At 44.5% G+C, this 17486-nt stretch overlaps 1 protein-coding gene across 9 annotated transcripts in view; it reads right to left on the minus strand.

Annotated features, from left to right (window-relative positions):
* glra1 (glycine receptor, alpha 1) overlaps nt 1-17486 on the minus strand; it is a 54426-nt gene that overhangs the window by 17526 nt on the left and 19414 nt on the right. For 8 of the 9 annotated variants that reach the window (XM_023797427.2, XM_023797426.2, XM_023797428.2 and 5 more), the window contains 4 exons: nt 13199-13266; nt 8862-9085; nt 5799-5881; nt 4360-4497 (listed from right to left, as the gene is read on the minus strand). In XM_023797427.2, the coding sequence (XP_023653195.1) occupies nt 4360-4497; nt 5799-5881; nt 8862-9085; nt 13199-13266 (513 nt within the window). Of the gene's footprint in view, nt 1-4359; nt 4498-5798; nt 5882-8861; nt 9086-13198; nt 13267-13468; nt 13489-17486 lie in introns of those variants that run through there. The other variant, XM_023797433.2, reaches the window with a different exon arrangement.

Raw genomic sequence — 17486 nt, forward strand, 5'->3', positions numbered from 1 at the left:
CACGCACGCCACCGGCCCTACATGCGATTCAGCATGGAAACACACGCACGCCACCGGCCCTACATGCGATTCAGCATGGAAACACACGCACGCCACCGGCCCTACATGCGATTCAGCATGGAAACACACGCACGCCACCGGCCCTACATGCGATTCAGCATGGAAACACACGCACGCCACTGGACCTACATGCGATTCAGCATGGAAACACACGCACGCCACTGGACCTACATGCGATTCAGCATGGAAACACACGCACGCCACCGGCCCTACATGCGATTCAGCATGGAAACACACGCACGCCACCGGCCCTACATGCGATTCAGCATGGAAACACACGCACGCCACTGGCCCTACATGCGATTCAGCATGGAAACACACGCACGCCACCGGCCCTACATGCGATTCAGCATGGAAACACACGCACGCCACTGGACCTACATGCGATTCAGCATGGAAACACACGCACGCCACTGGACCTACATGCGATTCAGCATGGAAACACACGCACGCCACCGGCCCTACATGCGATTCAGCATGGAAACACACGCACGCCACTGGACCTACATGCGATTCAGCATGGAAACACACGCACGCCACCGGCCCTACATGCGATTCAGCATGGAAACACACGCACGCCACTGGCCCTACATGCGATTCAGCATGGAAACACACGCACGCCACTGGACCTACATGCGATTCAGCATGGAAACACACGCACGCCACTGGCCCTACATGCGATTCAGCATGGAAACACACGCACGCCACTGGCCCTACATGCGATACAGCATGGAAACACACGCACGCCACTGGCCCTACATGCGATTCAGCATGGAAACACACGCACGCCACCGGCCCTACATGCGATTCAGCATGGAAACACACGCACGCCACTGGACCTACATGCGATTCAGCATGGAAACACACGCACGCCACTGGACCTACATGCGATTCAGCATGGAAACACACGCACGCCACCGGCCCTACATGCGATTCAGCATGGAAACACACGCACGCCACTGGACCTACATGCGATTCAGCATGGAAACACACGCACGCCACTGGACCTACATGCGATTCAGCATGGAAACACACGCACGCCACCGGCCCTACATGCGATTCAGCATGGAAACACACGCACGCCACCGGCCCTACATGCGATTCAGCATGGAAACACACGCACGCCACTGGCCCTACATGCGATTCAGCATGGAAACACACGCACGCCACCGGCCCTACATGCGATTCAGCATGGAAACACACGCACGCCACTGGACCTACATGCGATTCAGCATGGAAACACACGCACGCCACTGGCCCTACATGCGATTCAGCATGGAAACACACGCAGGCCACTGGCCCTACATGTGATTCAGCATGGAAACACACGCAGGCCACTGGCCCTACATGCGATTCAGCATGGAAACACACGCACGCCACCGGCCCTACATGCGATTCAGCATGGAAACACACGCACGCCACCGGCCCTACATGCGATTCAGCATGGAAACACACGCACGCCACCGGCCCTACATGCAATTCAGCATGGAAACACACGCAGGCCACTGGCCCTACATGCGATTCAGCATGGAAACACACGCACGCCACCGGCCCTACATGCGATTCAGCATGGAAACACACGCACGCCACCGGCCCTACATGCGATTCAGCATGGAAACACACGCACGCCACCGGCCCTACATGCGATTCAGCATGGAAACACACGCACGCCACTGGCCCTACTGCATGTATCTGTGCAGTTAAGAAAGAGTGTCAGGCATCTGCGGCCCTCAAATCCACACATTCAGGTTCCACAAAAGCTAATTTTCCATCCCACTGCCCAATGCCAGACAGATCCCTTCTTTTTCAAAATGTCTTCCAACAGGGAGAGAAAAAAGAACTAAAAAATTTCGCCATACTGGGTATTTTCTTTTTTTTTACTGAAGCAGCTGAAAGCTTCTGCCAGCGTTTTCTCATACCGACAGCACTGTCTGACCAAGCTGAGGTAGACAGCAGGCCAGCCCGGGGGGCGGCGGGGGGGGTAGGGAACCCAGGAGAAGGCCAGCTGGGAGGGGTTGTACGTCAGTGTAATTTTGTCCCGGGCCTGAGAATTATGTTTGGCGGGCCTGATGGTCACTAAGCCCCAGATCAGAAGCGGGCGGTCAGAACGTGCGTTTGCCGCTTCCAGATCCTGTCCATCCCAATCAGGATGTGTTGCCACGGAGACAGTCGAACCCTCTGAGGTTTGCGGGCAGAGAAAGGGACTAGAGATTATTCATTAGTCAGGGAATTTAAAAAAAAAAAGAAGAAGCCTGGCGTCACTGACTCGGTGCGGCCGGGATGGGGGGGCGCTGGTGAAACAGAGGCATGCGGGAAGTAAACCCCTTTCACTGGATAATCAGATCTGCATTAGGGTAATAAATGACGACGATGATGTACCACCAGGTGAAGCTGCAGTGCACCAACAAAATTAATACTTGTACTCTGTGTCTCGGCAACCGCTCCCCCCCCTGGGATGAGGGGGGGGGGGGGCAGAAAGAAGAGAGACGAGCGAAGGGGACTCAGGAGTTTTATAAGGCCGTTGTTAATAAGACATCGCCACAGCGATGCCCAGTGGGGGTTTATCATGAAATGGTGGGGGGGGGGGGGTTGCTGATGAATGCCCCCACACCCCCCTGCAGCTTTATGTTCGAGGTCCATGAATGTGACAGCCAAACGATCGCTGTTTGGCCTAAGGCACCCCCCGCACACAAACACACACACACCCCTTTCATATTGGATAGTTGCCGTAGCAGCATTACCACTTCCCAGTCATGGGGGGCTACGTACAGTATCTAACTGCGGCACATCTGCGAGGCCGGCTTCTGATTACAATGAAACAAAGGCGACAGAACTCTGTCCCCCCATCAGGAATGTATGCACAAAGGCACTGGCCCCAGCTGAAAGCTGATTGGCCCCCAGAGTGCCCACATCCCTGTCACTCACCAATTTGAAACATAATCATTGGCTAACAATAAAGTTGGCCCCTCTGTATGAATTATGGTCCCTCTTATACAACCCACTTTTAAAAAATCCTAGAACCACCCATGCCTCTGTGTGTCTACTGGATTCACCCCTGCCCTGGAGAGAGGTGCATTGTGGGATTGTTGTCAGCGTTTTAGGCCTTAGGCAAGAAGAGTGTGTATGTGTGTGTGTCTTGTGCTAACCCTGAAACTGGGAGCTGAAACTGCCTGTTTGCGAAGATAATCGGAACCTCCGCTCCTGATAGGACGGGACGTGCTACGCAGGCTGCTCAACGCCGCGGAGGAAGATAACAGGAAACAGTCAGAGATTTCAAGGCGAGACAAACAGGCTTATGTCCTGACGTGTTTGCTACATTCACCTATTTCGAGGATCATATGGTCTAATGAATGTGTTGTAAAGAAACAGATTAATGGACCAAATATATGGTGAAATATGGGTAGTTTGATTTGCTATATTTAATAGTATTGTTCAACATGGGTACATGTAAGGGGTTAGCAAGGGTGGGGTGCAAACTGGCGGCGACTGGTGATGAGCCTAAAGCAAATATGGAGGTGCACGAGGTCATCGTGCATTCTGTGCGTGGACAAGAGCCCCTGTCTTGACCAATGGGGTAGAAGATTGCCTTTTAAGGGAAGTTGCAGAAATGCATCAAATCTAAGCATTTTCTTTGTTCAGGGGTTTGCTTCTTTGGACCGGGGGCGGGGGGGGGGGGGGGCTGGGGGTACTCTGTTTCTTTGCTGCTAACTCCAGGGTGCACTCTGTCTTAATAAAAGGAATTTCATCTTACTCATATCCTGTCAGGTAAATTTGCTGAGCAGAATTTAGAGAAAGGAAAGTAGATTTTTACTTCCACGGGAGACGTCTTCTGCGGCTCGCTCTGTCAAACCGCCGCGTTCACGCTCCACCTCTCAACATCTGCCACATCTCCCAGCAGGCAGTGTCCTGACCCACCACCTACCATCTATGCTCGTTCCTTCACTGTTTTGTCTTCTGGCTTATTTATGACTGAAAACGAAGTATCAGTCTTATTCCGAGATTAAGAACCTGAGTCTGTTTTTAAATCCCCTCTAATCGTGTGGATGTTTCACGTACCATCAGATCGGATTAGCAGCCTGTTTCCTACATGGTTACCATGCTAACTAGGGCTGATCTCAGCTTGGTGACCAAAGACTGGGTGTTTTTAAAAACACCATAAAGTTCCTCGAAACATTAAAAAATGATTCCTGCTCATTTCAGTCCTCTCTTTCCCCCTCTCCTTCCAGTTTCATACTGGTTTGATGCTGGACCCTCCCCTATATCTCATGCATAGCGGATGCGGTCGCCGTGGCAACGCACCGGTGTTGTAGTGCTTGGTGCAGTACCGCAGGTCCTTCTCCTCCTTCATGATGAATTGGGGCAGCGTGAGTCCGTCGGCGACCTGCACGGCCCCTTTCTCGTCCCACTCGAAGATCAGGTCATTCATGGTGTATCCGACTGAGGGAGAAGGATCCGGAAGTGTGGTTAGATTGACAGTGGTGAGTGTAGACATAAACAGCTATAGCTGTATGTGTGTATGGGAGTGTCTGCTTGTGTGTGTGTATATATAACTATAGGTGTTTATATTTGTGTTTGAATGTCTACCTGTATATACAGTGCCGTGCAAAAGTCTGAAGCAGTCAAAGAAAATTATGGTTGAATGATCTTTCTGTTTGTGTAAAACTATGATTTTATGTCAGTCAAAATGCATCAGCTTAGTCATTCCTAAAGTCACCCAAGTATTTGCAGCAAGAATTTAATATGTATTTTCTTGCTTGACCACTAGCAAACCATGTTTGGTTAATCAATACCTCATCTAATTATTTAATTAAGTTAATTCATTAAGCGAGCTAGTGGTGTAATTTAAGAATGCATGGAATGACTGTTGTGCTCCCGAGGAGAGGTTTGGGAGCTGAAGCGGTGTTCATCTAACCATCCAGCAAGGTGTTGGTAACTTCTTGGAGAACAGAAGAAATTCCTGGTAGTTTTTGTTGTCACTCTTAATTTGCATACACTGTAATGTTAAATTGTGCTTTTAATTCTGAGCAAATATACACGGATTACCTAGATAAATCGCTTTAAACTTCGACTGTGTAAGATTTTCTCATAATATTTTATGTGCACAAATATGTACATCTATCTGTGTGCATATCTGTGTATATGGATGTGTATTTGGATATATGTGTGTGTGTGTGTGTGTGTGTGGTTGCATATAAGGGCAAATCAAAAGGTAAAGCCTTTCATTTTTAATTAAATAGAAAAGATTAATAATCAAGGGCATTTCTTATGTCCATGACATTTTTGCACTATATTTCAGTGCTCAGTGCTGTAGCTGATGTCTATCTTTCTGACGCTAATCTCTTTATTACCTTCGGTATAGTGGTACACACTGACCTCACCAACACTATTCATCACAGCCAAACCTCTTAAATGGTCTCACCTGCCTTTGGAAGGTATATATACTCATTCCTGCACTATTCTGTAACTCGCACTGCTTTCTCTCAACATTGCTGATGTTTTACTGCAATCTTTATTTGTAGATGTTGTATAAATGTGTATATACTCGCATGTACATGTATTACTTTACATTAGCAGGACATTTACTTGATAAGTACACTGGTAACCTCTTATCTAACCTGCACGGCTCCTGTGTTTAAAAAAACGAAGCAAACCCAGCCCAGACTAACCCCAACCGGCCATACGGCGTCACCTGCTCTGCCGGCACCAAACCCCCCATCTCCCCACTTGGCCCAACTTACAGCTCTCCAGCTGCATAATGCACGTCTGGACATCCATGGGGAAATTCTTCAGGTCCATGGGGCAGGCCAGGACAAGGGTTATTCTGTAGGAGACACGTTCGGGACTCAGATGAGGGTTTAAGGAGAGAACGGGGTCAACAGAGAGGAGATATAGGACCTCAGCTTCAACATTCAGCCAGGAACCAGGAAAACTCAGATGCTGTTTTTATATGTCTTACAGAGTAAGTAGGTGCTAATCTTCCGAAAGACTCTGCTTCAACCGAAAAAGATGACAATCAGTCTTTGTTTTGTGTCATGTTCACAAGGTCACATAGCGTCCAGATCAAAAAATGGGTTCAGCTAGTTTCAAATGGAGATATATGGTCCAGAACAGGAAAAGGTCCACTTAATTCTGTGAAATGCTACAGCAGTCATGTAGGAACTCAAATGTCGACGAGTCCACCTTGAAAGGTGAATGCTGTCACGTGTGGACCACAATACGGCTGGGTCCACTTCGCTCTCTGAAATGTCATGTGGTCATGTGAGTGTAGGTGCTGAGCCTGGGGGAAGGTGAGCTCCAGCATCTCATTGCACAAAGCAAGAGTTAAACAGAGAACAAAACCAGGTCTAAATGCTTAAATGTTCCTGTGTAAATGGATGCTCTCAGTGCAGTAAAATCCAACACAATCTTCTCCCTGCAGGCTAGAATACAAAACTACTGAATAACATTCATTCCCAAGTTATAAAAAATAATGATTACTACTATTCTGAAATGTTCAATTCCCAACTATTACTAATCCCCTTAACATCCCCAAACCCCACCTCGCCAAGTCCACCACTAAAAATGCAGCTGTCTCTTTAATACATGTCCTGAGCTTTGCATAATTCCTGTTAATTTCCCAGAATGCCACATGGTGAGCAGGAAACCAAACAGGGTAAATCTCAGTCGCAGTGTCTCATCTCCGTGACCCCTGTTCGCTTCTTACTTGACAAGCGAACGCATGCATTTTTAATGGTCTTGATTAAATACCTAATTAAAAACAGACTGACCAAGACAATTCATTTTTTATGCTCTTTCATCAGCACTCTAACTATTAGTACAACGACTACAACTGCCCCTGATGTTAATTATGATTATTGAATTATTAATAACATTAATACCAATAATTTAAATTGTATTATTACCACAGCTGCGTGTGTATGTGCCCTGAGATAGAGAGTGTACCCCAACCTTGTGTGCTGTGCTGCCTGGGCCAACCAGGACAGAAGATGGATAAATAGTAAATAACAAACAAACAAATAAACAAACAAGCAAACAAATATAATAATGACGATGATGCATGTCTGGCACCTCCCTCCTGCCCCCGATTTCAGTCTAACCAGTAGAAGACAAAGGAAAATGTGTTTGAATCAAAGCGGGTTGGTATTATGGCTGCCTTCCTGTCAGAATACAGCACATTATAATGGCACAGTTTACTTATTTAAGTATTGGAAAGTAAGATGAACTTTCTGTCGAGTGAGATGAAAAAATATCGGTAGGGATTTTTCTTTTTTTTTTCCAGGGCATTGGGCCTGCGCTCAGACTGACAAGAAATAAAGTCAGCCGGGCCGACAGCTCCGCCACGACGCGAATGAGATCTCGATTCTCCTCTCTGACTCATTACAGTGTTTTCAAACCACCTCACAAGAAACAGGGATTTCTCAACTGCAGACGACCCCCTCACAGTCCAGAGAAACCCCGAGAAAAGGGTGTCAAATACTGCAAATCAAAACCACTTTGAGAGGTTTACAAGTATAACCAAAGTCCACACTACATTTATATAGGTCTGAGTTACATGCTTGAGGATTTGATTTCGAATGGGTTTGATTTTCAGTCGGATTTAATTCTAGCTGCATGTCTGATAAAAACCGCTTGTAAAATTCCCTGAGGAGGTATGCAGCCATACTGAATACTGAGTACTGAGCCAGGTCTGATGCAGGCCACAGACGGCATGACCGTAAGATCTTCCCTGTGGTCAAAGCAAACACATTAAGCCCTATATTGTCACAACGGGGAAAAATTACCACACAGATTTCATACATTTTTGTGAGGTAGGGATATATCTGCTGTCGTAGAAAAGGCCAAAGACATTCCTGTCGGAATAGAGAAGAGGACTAAAGAGTGTGCCTTGCCTCACCGGTGCCATGGTGATAACTTTGCCCTCCCTGGGCCAGATAGCGCTGTTATTTATAAGCAATTTCCTCCAAAACAGCTCAGTGCATCTGCCGCAGTTTAATTGAGCACCTGTCAGTTCAGGGACGAGGGTAAACTGATGAACGAGGCTCCTGCAGTAATCTCGAGAGGAGGTGCTGGGGAGGTGCTCCTGCGCGGCCAGCCTCCAGCCCCGGCAGCAAAGATAGCGGTGAAGACCCAAGCTAGGATATTAAACAAAAGCCAGGCACCTTTGGGGCCGATGCCACTGCCGTGCGAAACCGCCGCGAATATGAGAGGGTTTTACCGAGAGACGACTGAGAGACTGGCGGAGCTCGGCCTCAGGGAAGGAAGATGGCCTGGTTTTAAGGGATAGACGTGAGCTGTTTATGAACGAAGGGCCCCTTGACAGAGTCATTATGATGGAGCCAAGGTTATGGGAACAGGCATGTAACAGGGGCGGGGTCACAGGGGCATTGATCTCGACTGAAATCTGATTGGCCCCTGAAGTGTCCCCTCCTGTCAATCAGCAATTAAAAACATATCATTGGCTAATGATTAGTTTGGTCACTGTATGAATTACGGCTCTCTTTTGCTCCCTAGGGACCATGTAAAACTGTTTAGGCCAGTGAACAGATCCAGGTGACATGGCAGAATAGAATAGAGAATGAAGATACTGGGAGCAGGGGGATTAATCAAAATAATATCCATTTTAACTTTAAAAAAAAAAGGAAATGATGAGGAAAAGAGGATGTGTGCTGGGTCCATAGACGGGGTAACACGGCCTGGGAGAATGGGCTGGACACTTCGATACGGAGAAAGAACGGAATCCCTCGTGAAGTGTGAGACTGAAATCTGCAGACATTAGTGGCGGCGCTGCTGCAGGCGGCTACCTGATGCTGTACAGCACGTTGCCATTCTTTGAGATGCGCAGCAGCTTGTTGTCAGTGGTGACCTCGTGGAAGTTGGCTCCCTTCTCGTTGGCGAAGAACAGGTCAGGCTTCCAGATGGAGTCCAACATAGAGGGGTCTAGGTCCAGGGAGTCGTCCGGGTACTCGCTGTAGGCCAACCGCGGGTCGTTCCACTGCTGCCGTAAGAAGATGTTCACCCTGTAGTCCTACAGCAGGGACGTGAACGCAAGAGGGAACAAATCAGCACATGGAGGACAAAGAATGGAGAGCCCAAGGTGTTACCGTTGTTGAAGGGAGCTAAACTAATCAGTTTTGAGACAAAGCCAATTATACATGATTAATTGCGGTTGGAAGCACAGAACTGAATATTGTTACAGTAATAGTAGTGTACTGCTTACACAAAGCACTGTTATATAAAGCTACTTATCATTCATATTGCTGCAGTTATTCAAGCAGTTTACTCAATGGTACAATTGTAGAGTCTCTTCTGGGACTCGGACATCCCGGTTATAGGGCTACGTCCTTAATCATCATGCTATCCGCTGGCCTACATGACCATGCAGCTCTCAAGGTCAGACTGTGCCTACTGCCAACTTAGAGTAATTTACTGGATTCTACAAAAAGGACAGAAAGGAAAGAGGGTTCATAGACAAGGTCAGGGAGGACAAAAGGTCAAGCAGTTACAACCTTTCACCCTGTCATAGTCTGAAGCATTAAAAACATTGAGTTTATCAAATAGTCTTGTCAAGTGACTGACCAAGTCACTCTGGGTGCATAGATTCAGTTTGGTGAACAAAAGGTAAAAAGCCATCTGAATATTTCTAGATTTTGCTCCCATACAGGATTAACTCCAGCTCCATTAATTTTGTCACTTTTCTGCTGGGACAGTAGGGTAGTCTCTGAATTCCTGACCATCTTTTCAATAAATGCGCTTAAAATGCATCAGTGCACAAGACATACTTCAGTGACAAATCGAGTGAGCACCCAAAAGGCATCTGTTTTCTTGGCGGTATTGATGACTTTCAGCTACCGGCTGTGATGCTTTGGTGAAAATCCTCACAGGCAAACAAATTAACATATTGACAACAGACAACTGTTTCCCTCCAAATCAGAGAACATATCATGAAACCTTTGGATAATTTGTAGAAGCCCCTGTTGCACCTTCACATTGGTGAAAAGGTTCCTTCCACTTTGCAAAAGTGAAAAATGACTGATTGCTACCCAGCGAGAATATCTGTTGAACAGCCAAAAAGAAACAAACCTGAAGGAAAAGGTGCTTAGTGCTCCTGCTTAAGAACATAAATATATCATAACACTAATTCCTTGAACACCTTCATTATTCTGTATCTTTAAATGAAATTTCTCCAAGGGCATGTCTGAATGACAGTGGTTAATAAATCAGAGCCCCACCCATGAAATAAGAGTGTAATTTGCATACTTGATGGAGATAAACACAAAACAAATTTACTGAGAAGCGTTCTGTCAAGCCATCCGTGTAAGTTTTAATTATACACCTTGACATTTACTGGCTTGTGAAAACTGACACCGGTGATCGATGCGAGCCATTGAATCCTCGTTATAACCTATTATGAATGATCTTACCTACTGAAAACAGTTTCCTTAGGTTTCTTCTCCACTGCCCAATATGAAATTTCTTTCTGACATTACCTTCAAACTATCAAGATACTTTTAAAATATTCACACCTGTGGTGACTTTCTCATATCAGTGATATTTATCAAACCTGATTCCAGCAAAAGGGTCAATTCAATACGTACACGGTTCACTGTAAAATTTAACTGCAAGGCTGCGTTAAACTTGGGTACGGATTAGGGAGGAGAAAAACACAAAGAAGTGAGTGACCATTCCTACAGCATTCATCCATATCATTACCTAAACCGTCCCATCCAATATTCCAAGGTGAGGTGCCTTCCGTCTGTCAAACGCCCTGTGACATGTTCTGGCCTGTGTCCTCTAGCTTGGGGACAGTGTTTCTTCATAAGCCATACCTACAGCCCAATCAATAGGGTGCCCACATCACCTTGCTAGTCAGACCTAATTTCAGGATTTTCTCCTGTTTCCATTAGTGTTCCCTCTTGCAGAAGATTTTTTTCTTTTTGCAGTTAAATGCTGCTAATAAATTTTAGGAACTGTAAAAATATGTTTTTCTTTTATTTATGACAGACCATCTGTCATTTAGAGAATGCCGGTAAAACCCCAAAAGGCATTAGCAATACGATGTGTCGCACTACGGAAACTGTGGTGCGCCAGGGGGCCGTTGTGCAGACAATAAGCAAACACACCATCTCTGACAGCAATCAGCTCAACTGAGCGGCTAAATTAACCCCCATGTTCAAGTCCCCGGGAAGCAGATTAATCAGACCTATCTGAAAAGTTGCACGGCACCACCTTCATCGATCGTGAATTCCTTTGCCAAGCCACGAGTGCAGGGTGTGTGTGCGTGTTTGTGTGCACACGAACGTGAGCAGTTCCTGATGAGACACAATCCCTGTTAAAAGCTTCCCTTCCAATAACAAATTTATGGGTATCTGCCGAACACAGAAGCAAGGCACGACAAGCAGAGGAAGACGGTCAAAACGGGCGGTGCCGCTGTGAGTCATCCCCCTTCTTTTTGGACATTAAAGCCTGAAAAAAGAGGCTGGGGAACAGACTCATGGGCACAGCTGGAGATCATGTAGCAGTAGGTGTTGTCCATTCATCTGCACCCAAGGCAACAAGAAAGGGAAATATACATAGAGTATATTTTTGACATGATTTTCCTAGCTTAGGAGTTTGATTTATAACAATGGCTCATAATGGGATTTGAGCCGAAGGCCAAATCCACTCCCAACTGTGACAAATTTTAAAAAGTTTTGCAGCTCCCTAGATACGACCACAAAGTCTTGTGACAAATGACAAGAGTTGCGGATTTATGCTCCCGCCTCACTCTCATCGCTGCAAGAAAATTAAGGGTCCGGAAAGCTAATTAAATAGCCACAGTACTCTCCCCGAAAGCCTATGCCTTTAAACCCATGTAAACAATTGGAACGGCCAGGCAGATGCCGGGGGCCATGGCGGTGAACAGTGGTTTGTGGTCTGAGGCCAAGAAAACGGCTCACTGCCGTGGGATAAACAGCTGAGATTTATGCTGTGTTCCATTTACCTTAGAGGTCGGAAGTCTGAGCTAGGAATGACGTCACACTTAAGTTAAGCGTGTCCCAGTACGGCAAGCCAGAAAGCCATTTAGCAATACCAAGGACTTGTTTCAAAAAGTATGATTTCTTTCTTAGCCAGATAACTTGTCGGATTTAATTTACCTCAGTGTAAGTGGCCTTTATCTTTGTTCACTTACATTTAGCTCAGACTACCTTAAATCCAACAAGTTATCCAACAAGTAATCCAACACGTCCGCAGATAGTGGTTGGACAGTTCTGTGTGTGTACGAAAAATGTAATGAGCAACAAATAAAAAGCAAGTGCTAATAAAAAGTATAAAATTGCAGCTTTAACTTCTGTTGATAAAGGGCACAGCCATCTTTAATTCTGAGGTTGGGGTCATGTAGATCCTTCTGACTTTCTGGGTAGGAATTCTGACTTGAAGGGAGGTTCCAGCTGATATTTCTGTCTAGGATCTCGTAATTTGCAAGTTACAAGTTCAAATGGAATGCAGCATTAGTGACAGCCTTGCCTACGATCACCAGCTCTGGCCTCTTGTTTCCAGACTGAGCAAGACTCTCAGGAGCCCACCATGACTACAATGGGACCTGCAGGGAAACACAGCGTTCTGTCTGACCTCTCACACTTTTCTTGGTCTTATAGAGACTGTGGCCAGGAGTCCTAGCGAGCTTCTGATTGACTGTGTAACCTCTCGCTTGAACGCAAGATAACTCAGGTTCATAGAGCATTACAGGTAGACACAGAGGGTATACCCTCAAGGGTCTTCAAGAACATAGCCATGGAGGACCTGCAAGGGACCCAAAACCCCCAAACACCAGGGGAATTTAAAGGTTTTTCCAAATTATTAAAGACTCTTTATTATAAAATCACACTCAGTTGACTTAGATGAGTGATTGAAAAAAGTAATCTTTTCCTTTGGAGATGTTCAAATGTCTGTGACTCCTTGGAATAATGATGTCCAGATGGTGATTGCACTATGTGGGTGGTCTTTAGACTTCTCACAACACTGAATTAAAAACGTCAAGGTTCATGTTGATACGAGAGTGAATGCTTCTTGAAAATCTGTGGGATGTACACAGGAGTTGAGACAGAAGTTGAGTGTTCTGCTCCTGGCTGTCCACAGTACATACGAAGACTCCACTTACCATAGTTGTCTCGGCGATGGACCCAAAGCTGTTTATGAAGATGTTGCAGGTCACATTTACAGGAGGGCCTGTGGAAATGCAGAAGAGAGAAAGCAAATAGCTTGGACCAAGCTCAGAGCTCAGGAAAAATGTCACATTATATGCTTCACATTCACAACAGCAAATATGTGATATCAACACATTCCTACATAGAAACACAGAATAGCGGGGTAGTGGGTAAATTAACGAACAGTCCTCAAGTCTCATAAAAGAACTACAACAGTACATTACCTCTGAGATACTTTTCAAATGCTGGAATCTTCTAAGAATAACATGGTTTTCAGGTAACCATCTTAAAGATCAACCGAGCAATATTTGGTTAAGATGGTCCATGTTCGAACTAGAGCATCTGGCAGCAAGAACAGGTATGTGACTATGGTAAATAATAATATAACCAACCCACTGTATTAAGCTTTCATTGTGGTTATTTTCTTAATACGAAAAAAGTCAGGAACAGACTAGATCAGTTCTTAATTTTTTTTCTGATTAAATGAGCACCGCAAGACAAGGATTTATAGATACATACAATAATTATATTTATAAAAATGAAAAACAATCACAAAAATAGCCAAAAACAAATGTAAAAAACAGTAGTAGTAGTAATAATAATAATAATAATAATAATAATAATAAAAAGCAGTTTTATTTACCCTCCTATGTGCTAGTATCCAAGCCTATTCGATCTAGTCTGTTTAATTGGGCTCAAAATGGCAATTTTAACGCAGGAATGCTGAAGAACAAAAGCCTGCGAAATAATAATGAGCTTTTCGAGCCAGAACCGCAAACGACGTCCTTTATCCAAATAATTAAGGACTGTGTCCACAGCTAAGCCTGTTTTCACTTCATCATCACATAGAAATGTGTGACTTTGCGCCAGGAAGGAACCGGTTGTAAGCATCGTCAGGAAAAGTTCTGCACTTCCTTGATATTTTTAAATAATCTGCGCGTTTCGATCGCAGAAAAAAAGTCGATCTCTAGTCAAGAAGCGGTGGTTCGCAAAAGCAGCCAGTCTGTTAGTTATAGATGAGTATGACTATAATGAGTATAATGGCATCTTTGCTGCTGAAGCGCTATCGGAAAAGTGTCACAGTCAACTTTCGGGGCATTTTCGTGGATAAATGGGCCGCAGTGGGAATCGGGCAGCGCTGCCATTGATCTCCCTCCGCAGCGTATGACGGGGGAAATCCCGGGGAGATCAAAAGGCTGCCGGCTGCTCTTGACGTCTCTCTCTCCGCTCGGGGTAGGCAGGGGGACCGGGCTCGTTAGCCGGCCATGCTTGGTGGCTCGGACCTGCGGCGTTTGGGAGCGGCCGGGTGGCCCTTTGGGGTGTGTGTGACATCCAGCTTCCGGGAAAGAGACCCTATGGAAGTAAATGCTGTTCCTCAGTTTCTTGTTATGTCCATCCCACAGAATTCACATTTTAAATCGGATTACCCTATATTTTATATTAATGTCGAATTTATTTACTGCACCCCCAAATGCAAATAAATGTATTACAGGATACAAATAATTTGGTTTTCATTCAAAATACCGAATTGAATAAGCCTACCTTGGACAACATATGCCAAAATATAGTTGGTAACCAGAATAAGGTTTAATTAAAAGTAATACAACTTATTTAACATAAAGTCTTTAAGCCTAGCTGTTTCTAACATTTATTATATTTAAATTTGAAAGGAATGTTTGGGTTTGTATAGGCAAAACCTATATAATGCATACTTTTATTCTACGCAAAAAAAATCTTCTGGAAGAGATTTAAATGGTTAATTATGATCGAATTCAATCATCCTTCTTTTTAAATCCGGTTATCCAATTACCGGTTGCATTGCCTTCTCAAACGCTTTATTAAAGAGCTCAGAGGACGGTCAGTGGCTTAAAACAGCTGGATTTAGACACGATGCCCTGGTTTTAGCAACTGCATATCGTGTTTATCAGCTTTGAAACAAACCTTCGCCATTACTTAGGGACCACAATGCACCGACCAGAGAGATCAGTCCAAGGTAGCAAATGTTAAATGTAGGAGTGATCCCTCTTCCCTGCTTGCTTTTTTTAAAGAATGTTTTAAATTTCAACATGCGTCCTCCATCGGGTGTTAAATCCTAACGACTACCCGGTTTTAATGCAGGCCTGAAATTGATTTATCGAGAAACAAAGAAAGCTCGATATGCCTCCCGGGAAGATGAGAGAGGAGAAAAAGTCATTCTCTGGAATAAATCAGAAATTAAATTATATTGGAAACGTGCACAATGCCGCTGCCTTCAGCACAACCATAACGACTCCTTTACATTTATTATTTATGCGCCGAGGTTTGTACCTATACCGCTGGTCCCATTGTCGCGTCTACGTTTTATGGAGGGAAAGCACGAGGCAGTAAAGTTCGATTTATTATTTTATTTTACATCTGCAAGATTGGAAGGGTGTTCGCAGCAGGGATCACCTCCACCTAAGCCGGACGGGTGGGTGACAGGACCGGGATATGACGTGGCATCATTGGACTGGCGCCAGAGCTAAAATGCTATTTTACATGCCTGTCACTTGACAAATGCGCTCGGTTGTGCTGGGAGTGGAATTGGGGGGGGGCAACTGGAGATTATCCGGGGGATGATCATGATTTCGGGTGAATAATAGGACAGGTTGTGAGCACCTTTACTCTATTTAGCACGTTTCGTTATAGGTCCCTGACATCCCCACCAGCAAGAAATGAAAATATAACTCTGTACTGACTCACTATAGAAACCACATTATATCAGTGTCATCCCCTCCAAAGTCGGCCATTGCACTGATTTTTATATCCTCTATAGGTCCGCATCTTGCATACACCCCCGATTTTGGGAAATCCTTTGTATCTAAGTCTATATAGATATACACACGGATTTGACGTACAAGACACTGTGTTTTTGTTCGATTTCCATGCATGTTGTAGAATTATTATCGGAGAGGGGTATGGTCTTATGTTGATTTGGGGTTTTTTTCCGTAACGCAGTATTTTAAAGATTTATTAAATATCGATATTTCAGGCAGGGACGACTTAATGTTCGTTTCCAGATTGATAACGATGTTACTCCATGTCTGATTTCTAAGGCATGCTTGCATCGGTTTTGATTTATGGTTATTAATTGAATGTTTCACCGAAATCTCTTATACGTAAGACTTACTTAAGTGTACTCCTTCGGGCTCAGTAGAAGGGGACCTTTGTCTTGGTCGGGCTGTCCCTGAGCAGGGGTAACGCTAATATCAATGCTTGCATATTCTATTTGTTTTACCTTGGTGTGAATTCTGTACTGCAGTGTGTTATTAGGGATCTAAGCAGCGCTAGTTTTTGAATCCTTGTTGTTTTTAATGGAATTGCATGTATTGTATATGGACGAATTGGTGTTTATTAATTTTAAAGCTCTTGTTCGATAGTTAATTTTGTTTGGTTATTTTTTTAATTGGCATTTTGTTTTGTTTTGCTTTATCTTACAAGTATATTGGTTGATTTAGCTTTCTTGTTCCATTTGCGTTCACCAGAATTTTTGTCTTGAGTTTGAAAACAAAACTGACAGATCGAAATCCATGCTGACTTGACATGCAGTTGGAAACCACCTGGCATCGCCTAGTGTTTTGAAAACGTTTCACGGTGTGTCGTTTGGCTCAGGGCTCTGGCTGCTATGCATTGATCAGAAGGTTATGGTTCGAATCCTATAATCCGCTTCAGTGATTTCACCATAGGGCCCCGCAGTGAGCATCTTAGACCCCAATTGCTGCAGATACTCTGATTATGCCTTCTCAAAAAAAGTCATGCTAGCTAAATAAAAGTGACCAACAAATAAATGTAAATCCTACGGCAAAAGGCCGTTATTGGTGTGTTTTGCATTTACTTGCAGGCAAACCTGCTAGCCTCCATTACACAACTTAATGCATGAAATCTTTCAAACTCAGATTTCAGTATAACTGCATATTTGCAATCTAGTAAGTATAATTCATGACAAGATTATGATTTGCTTTAGGCCAACTGCATGCTTTGAAAAAAATGTAATTCCTAGAAATACTTAAAGAGGGGTTATAAAACTGATTAAAATATGTGTTTTTTTGCAAGTTTCACAAATTACTGATTTTCCTAATACTTTTAGGGAACATGGAAATGTGCTTGTTTACAATAGCAAAAGTTTTCCACACTGTTTTAGCCCTAAGTTAAATTACCTAGTATTAACAAATCGGTCCACCTTAAAATAAAATATTCCCTAATTCCTTTAAAATAAGAGCAAAC

This window comes from Paramormyrops kingsleyae, chromosome 10 (genome assembly GCF_048594095.1).
Source record: "Paramormyrops kingsleyae isolate MSU_618 chromosome 10, PKINGS_0.4, whole genome shotgun sequence".
Lineage (NCBI taxonomy): Eukaryota > Metazoa > Chordata > Actinopteri > Osteoglossiformes > Mormyridae > Paramormyrops > Paramormyrops kingsleyae.